At 42.4% G+C, this 6,847-nt stretch overlaps 1 protein-coding gene across 1 annotated transcript; it reads right to left on the bottom strand.

Moving 5' to 3' along the window:
- Window positions 1-5,887: 5,887 nt before the first annotated feature.
- LOC118848082 (60S acidic ribosomal protein P1-like) lies at window positions 5,888-6,373 on the bottom strand. Its single transcript, XM_036756815.1, has one exon. The coding sequence runs from the start codon at window positions 6,269-6,271 to the stop codon at window positions 5,924-5,926; it is 348 nt and encodes a 115-aa protein (XP_036612710.1). The 5' UTR covers window positions 6,272-6,373; the 3' UTR covers window positions 5,888-5,923.
- Between the last annotated feature and the right edge of the window lie 474 nt (window positions 6,374-6,847).

Genomic DNA, 6,847 nt, shown 5'->3' with positions numbered 1-6,847 from the left:
CATCAAGGAGAGTGAGAAGTGAGTTGCCATGTGCTGATCTCTTATATACGCTCCAGGAATCTCTCATGGTTAGGGCAAATATTTGACTATAAACTGGGGGAAACAATAGACCCAAATACTCAGTCTTCAGGCAATATATATGCAGGACCTGTGATTTCATTAAGGTGGACACTCCCTCCAGCAAGGCAGAGATCTCAACCCTTCCATCACTTAGTAGATAAGTCTTAGAGAATTTCTTGGGGCAGCTAGGTGGAGCAGTGAATAAAGCAATGACCCTGGAATCAAGATTGGCCTCAAACACTTACTAGCTGTGTGACTCTGGGCAAGCCACTTAAGCTCAATTGTGTGTGTGTGTGTGTGTGTGTGTGTGTGTGAGAGAGAGAGAGAGAGAGAGAGAGAGAGAGAGAGAGAGAGAGAATGAGAGAGAGAGAGAGAGAGACTTCCTTAAGGCTCAGAGAGTTTAAGAGGCTTGCCCATAATCACGCCAAGTATTCCTGGCTCTAGGCCAAGCATTTTGGGCCATGAGGCCATACTGCCTCTGCTGGATCATAGGATTATACATTTGTCAAAAAGAAGGGTTAGAGATCTAATCCAATTTCTTCATTTTCCCAAAGAGAAAAACTAAGACTCAGAGAGGGTAAATGACTTATCTGTGGTCACACAGCTAGCTAATGGCTATAATTAGAAGTAAAGTCTGTCTTCTGATATGCAGTCTAGGATTTGGACTCCCTTCAGGTCCCTTTTCACTATCTTATTTATCTCAATAATTTGGACTCCCCCCCAAAAAATACAGGGAAGAAAAATGAAAAATATCTGAAATGTTTAAATAATTGAGAAAAACATGCTTGATAGTGGCATGGGTGTGTGTGAGGGTCATGTTTCTAAATATTCCAGAGAACTATGAAAAATCTCTGTGCAGATGTGACCTCCAATTACATCATAGGTAACTTATAAATCTATCCTCTGTACTTTCTTCCTAATATCCAGGGGGAGCTTATGTTTCTTCATCCATCAGCAAATGAAACCCCATCCATTTTAGCTCCTTGTTGCCTTGGAAGTGATGAGGAAAAAAAGCTCATCATTTTTTATTAGCTGGATTTTATTGGCCATCCAATCATATCTGAGGTTCATGTCCAGCAAACATGAGTGGAGCTCAGTGATGATGGACTTTACCCTTTATTCTTCCCCTTCTCTTCCTGTTGTTCTTCCTTCTCCTTCATCTCCCCCTTTCTGTCTTCCCCTTCCCCTTCTCTTTTCTCCTCTTCTCCCCATTTCTTTCTCCTCTCTTTCCTCCTTATCCTTTCTCTCAGCCTTCTTTCTTTTTCTCCTTTTCCTCTTTCTTTACCTTCTCTTCCTCCTCTCCCCTCTTCCCCACTTTCCTTCCCTTCCCCCTCTCCTTTCTCTCTCCTTCCCCCCATTATTTGCCAGTTCTCCTTCTCATCGTTTTCCTCCTCCTCCTTCTGCATTGTGGTACAGTGGAATGTTAACTGGTTCCAGAGCAAGAAGACTGGGCCTAAATCCTTCCTCTAAAGTTTACTGTCTTGTAAATCCACTCAAACTCTCTGGGCCTCAGATTTCTTTCTTGTAAAATAAAGGATTTTGAGTATATGACCTCTGAAACTCCTTGCAGTTCTAGATCTATGTTTCTACTCCCCTCGAGCCTTCCTTCTCTTCCATTCTCCTCCTCTCCTATCCCATCTTACTCCTTCTTCCCCTCTTTTCCCCCTTCTTATCTTCCACCTCTATTCTCCCTTCCTTGTTTCCTTGTTTCATCTCCCTCCTCCTGTTCCCCCACTATTTCTTCATCTGCTACTTCATCTCCTACCTCTCACTCCTCTTTTCCCTCCTCCTCTTCCTCTTTTTAGTTCCCTAACTTTCTCCTGCCCTCCACTCCTCCTCTTCTTCCTCCTCTTTCTCTCCCTTCTCCCTCACTCCTTCTCTCTCCATCCCTTCTTCCTTCTCCCCCTCATCCTAGAAAATGCTTGGGCATTGGGAAGGTAGAAGGTTGGCATTTCCAGGCCCATCTCAGTGTGGAGACTGATAAAAATCATGGAATGTCTTAACAGGTCCCTAGGTGATGTGGGGCCAACAATGCTTATTTATCCTCATCTGTCCAGGAGAGCATGAAGACAATTCAACCCTAGCAGGATTGGCAAGGATTGGGGGTGGCGGTGGGGTGGTGGTTGAGGGGGGGGCCCTGATTGCTCCCTTCATGCTTCAATTTAGTTCTGCCTTGTGTTGGAAGACTTTTCTTCGGGAGTTCTATAAGACAATGGCAAGCGGCACCAAACTAGAGACTGATTATTATTTACACAGAGAAATTCTAGTCTAGGTCATATGATTGAGAGATCAGAGGGACTATAAAACCCACCTGATTTTATGGAGAAGGGAATTGAGTCCCAAACTATGCTATAAAGTTAAACAGGAACCCCACTGAGCCAGGACATCTGTACATATGTCTTGGAAAGTTACAGTGGATAGACAATGTACTAGGCTCAGAACTGAGTGGGAGGAAATCAAACTGGATTGCATTTAGGGAATTGTGCAGCTACCCCCCACCTGGCCCCCACCTCAGCTTATCCTTGAAACAAAGGCCCACATTTTTTAACATTGATATTCTTTCAGTGAAAAAAAAAAAGTATACAATCTTTCAAGAAGAGGCAGTATAACATAACAGATAGAAACCTGGCCTCCCATTCAGAAAGAGCTGGGTTTAAGGCCTGCCTCTGACACATTTGTGACCTTGGGTAAGGCAATTAATCTCCCAGGGTATTAGGCAACTCTATAAGACCCCAAGTTACAGAAAAGATAAGTGCCTACCTGCATTGATAGGGAGAGTGTCCACAGTCAGGAGTTTCCTATACCAATGAAATAACAGGTCTAGTTCCCATCCCTATTCTTCCAGTGGTGTTCTATTGCTGTTAGTCATAGCATCCCAGTCTTTGAAGAATTCAAGTTACAAGTCACCCAAAAACAAAGTAGAGCTACATCATAGATGGCAATATTCTACAGCATTCTAGCAAGGAAAAACTGCACAGGAGGAGCAGCAGGAAGCAATGGGAAGGGGATTGGATTGGGAGTCAGAGGATCTAGGTCTAAATCCCAGTTGTGCTACTTGCTCCTTGTGTGACATTGGACAGATCACTTAAGCTCTTTCCATTTCAGCACCTGCCACCATCCCACCGCAAGCATGTGAAGACTTCCCCAGGTGGAATGGGCAGAAGAGAACAATTTGTTCCAACAACCACAAAGGCAGCTGAAGTGGCCCTGTGGAGTGCTTAAAGCTTGATCAGAGAGCAAAGATGTCAAGTCATCGTTGCATCCTTGGCCATCACTGGTCATCTTGACTTTTGTCCTGCCATTGGACTTTGATGACTCTGGAAGAGAGAGTGAAGCTGAGGACTTTTCAAAGCTCTGCCTCACTTAAAACTCATTTCAGTGCAAGTCAAGACATCACTATATGATGCCATTAGTCCTCTTCGAAACAAAGGACAAACAACACCATCCCACTTCCAGGCCAAACATATGTCATGCTGCCTATGTTCCAGCTTCCAACTCCAATCTGAAACTCAGGCTCCCATACCTGGACACTGAGCTTTGATTGATGAGCATTCACTTAGTACTCCTGGGCTCCATGCCTGCCATGACACTTCTCAGCCATTTACCCTGCCACAGTGTGGGAAATACCCCTTCCCCAACCTTCCCAATATTAGTTCAGATAATGGTAATTAAATCAACACAACCATTTTTTTGAAAGAACATTTTAATCAATTGCTCTATGACTCCAATCACCATTTCTTCTGAATTCCCTGTCCAAAACCCTTCTCACTTCCATATAGGTTTTATCTTTCCATAATAGAATTAAACTTATTTAGAGCAAATTCTGTCTTGCGTGTTTTTATTCCCAGAATTTAGCACAGTATCTGGAGCATGAGGGGCAGCTAAGTGGCATGGTGGATAGAGTGCTGGACCTAGAGTCAGAAAGACCCATTTTCCTGAGTTCAAATCTGGCCTCAGATACTAACTAGCTGTGTGACCCCAGGCAAGTCATTTAATCCTGTTTGCCTCAGTTTCTTCATCCACAAAAGAGCTGAAGAGAAAAATAACAAAGTATTCCAGTATCTTTGCCAAGAAAACCTCAAATGGGGTGTTGAAGAGTTGGACATGACTGAAAAATGACCAAACAACAACTAGCACATGAATGCTGAATAAATATTAATTCATCCGGTCACTCAATCATTTCCTCTTTTCACAGAAGAGATTTGGACTAGTTGGTTTCTAAGTTCTCTTCTAGATCTAAATTTATGACCATGGGATCCTAAGCACCACAAAGGATATTACTGTATGAACAGAAAAAAAAGGTTGGTCGTTATAACCAATGTCCAGCCTCCATACTCCATGGATAGCCACACAGCATTAAGAGACTTCAAGAAAAACTTGTTTTTCAACCCTATGGAGATCCATCAAGGGACATGGATGGCAGTTGCAGAAGATGAAAAAGTTCAGATGATCTGTGATCTACACCATCAGAGGGGGTATCCACATCAATGAGATCACAGATCCATCAATGTAGCAAAGTGGAGGTTGGGTTGGAGAGGGAAGAAAATGGATCTAGGAAACCAGCTTGGAAGCTTTTATAGTAGTCTAGGCAAGAGGTGATCAAGGATTGGACTAGAGTAATGAGCAAGTGAATGGAAAGAAGGGGACAATGATGAAAGATTCATGATGGTAGAATCAACAGAATTTGCCAACTGATTGGATGTGTGGTAAGAGGAAAAAGAAAGAGTCCAAGATGACATGGAAATTTTGAACCTGAGTGACTGGAGGGAGCTGGGGGGAGGTAGATAATGTTGCCCTCATTAAGAATGTTTAGAAGAGGTAAGTTTTGAATAGGAGTGGAATTTTTTTTTAGTGAAAAAAATCATTTATTAAAGACTTAGTATGGGCCAGACACTGTTCCTCAGCCTGGAGACAGAAATAAAAGCAAGCAAGACAATCATCACTCTTGAAGAATTTATATTCTTTTTTCTTTTAATGTAATTTTATTTATTTTTACTTTTTTGTAATTAACAAGAGTTTATTTGATTTTCTTCTTATCTTAAAAATTCTGGGGAAAAACCCTTCCATAATTTAAAATTTTTTTTAGCAAATAATAAATATGGATAGCTAAGCAAAACAAATTCCTACATTAGGTCATGTCCAAGAATGTATTTTTTCATTCAGCCTCCTGAGTTACCTTTCTTTCAGAAGATCCACAGTGTCAATAGCCATCACCTTTCTGTCAGGACATAGGTAGCATGAATCATCATTGGTCCTCTGGAGTCATGGTTGATGATCGACTTAGTTTTTAAAAATAACTAAGACACATACCCCTAAATTAGAAATATCTTAGGTATGATTTATAGGTATGTCTGGTCCAACACCTTTTGGGGGGACTAGAGAAGAAATCTCCCATCTTTGATAATCCTGGATTGTCCCTGACTCTCCTCTAGGCTAGGCTGATGGTGATTCTGGCTTGGCCCTCTTCCTACATATGTTGTTGTTGTTGTTTGTCCTTCGATCTCAAAGAGGACCATGGAATTGGAAAGGTGATGCCATGACTTGCAAGTGAATCATATTGAAGTGAGGGAGGGCTGTGCAAAGTCACCAGCCTCACTTTCTCCTCCAGAGCTATTTGGATCCAGTGGCAAGATACAAATCAGGATGACTGGAGATGGCCCCAAATGCAGTAGGTAAGTATGTATGAATGTATATATGTATGTATGTATATGTGTATATGCATGCACATATATACACTGTATTAAATATATATTACATGTTTTTACTTAATTAAATATTATATATAAATGGCATATACATATATCTTATATATCTTTTTTTTTTAGTTGAGTCAAGCTTTTTATTTAATGTTACAAAAAATTATCTAGTCAAACAGACCAAAGCCCATGTCATCATCAGACTCCTCGGATTCTTCCTTTTTTGCTTCCTCTTTCTTCTTCTCCTCAGCTGGGGCAGCTGTGCTAGCAGGAGCAGCCCCTCCAGCAGGGGCAGCACCACCAGCTGCTGGGGCAGGTCCACCAACTCCTACATTGCAGATGAGGCTTGCAATGTTTACATTGGACAGGGCCTTTGCAAATAATCCAGGCCAGAATGGTTCAACATTTACACCTGCTGCTTTAATGAGGGCATTGATTTTATCCTCCGTGACTGTAACCTCATCGTCGTGAAGGATGAGGGCGGAGTAGATGCAAGCGAGCTCGGAGACGGCCATTTCAGCGGATGGACGAGGAGACTTGTTTGTAGTGGTGCTAGTCGCCGGCTGAAGTGAGGGGTCACCCCAACGCGGCCTTAGCTTCCTAAGAAGAACCGAGCACCTTACAGACAACTGAAGAGCATATCTTATATATCTTAAATACAGATGAGGAACCTAAGACCCAAGGAAGTTGTAACTTGCCTAATGCCGGGAAGGAGAAAGCAAACATCAGAAGAACTTGAAACCAGGTCCTCAGACCCCAGAGACAATGCTCATTCCATTGCACCATGAGGTAGGAGGAAGGAATAGGGAGCTCACGGAAAAGAAGTGAAAAGGGGAGAAAAACAAGGAGGAGGAAGGAGGCCTGGAAAGGGTGAGTAAAACTAGAATAGAGATAATAGACTGGGAGACCTTTGGTAACCTTGCAGAAAGTGCTTCTAATAGGGTCAGAATGTAAGAGAATGAAAAATGAGTGTTGAGGAAGTGGAGAGATGGAGGGTAGAACACAAAGGGTCAAACACTCCAGAAACCCTCCTGAGTGCTGCCTGAAGTAGATTAAAATGTAATCAGGACAGAGCACTGGCCCTGGAGTCA

Source organism: Trichosurus vulpecula, chromosome 4, assembly GCF_011100635.1.
Source record: "Trichosurus vulpecula isolate mTriVul1 chromosome 4, mTriVul1.pri, whole genome shotgun sequence".
In the NCBI taxonomy this organism is placed as follows: domain Eukaryota; kingdom Metazoa; phylum Chordata; class Mammalia; order Diprotodontia; family Phalangeridae; genus Trichosurus; species Trichosurus vulpecula.
The sequence above is the reverse complement of the archived record's forward strand: the minus strand, read 5'-3'. Positions and strand labels throughout refer to the sequence as shown.

Coding starts and splice junctions, on each gene's coding strand:
- LOC118848082 (XM_036756815.1), bottom strand. CDS start 6,271: ATGGCCGTCTCCGAGCTCGCTTGCATCTACTCCGCCCTCATCCTTCAC.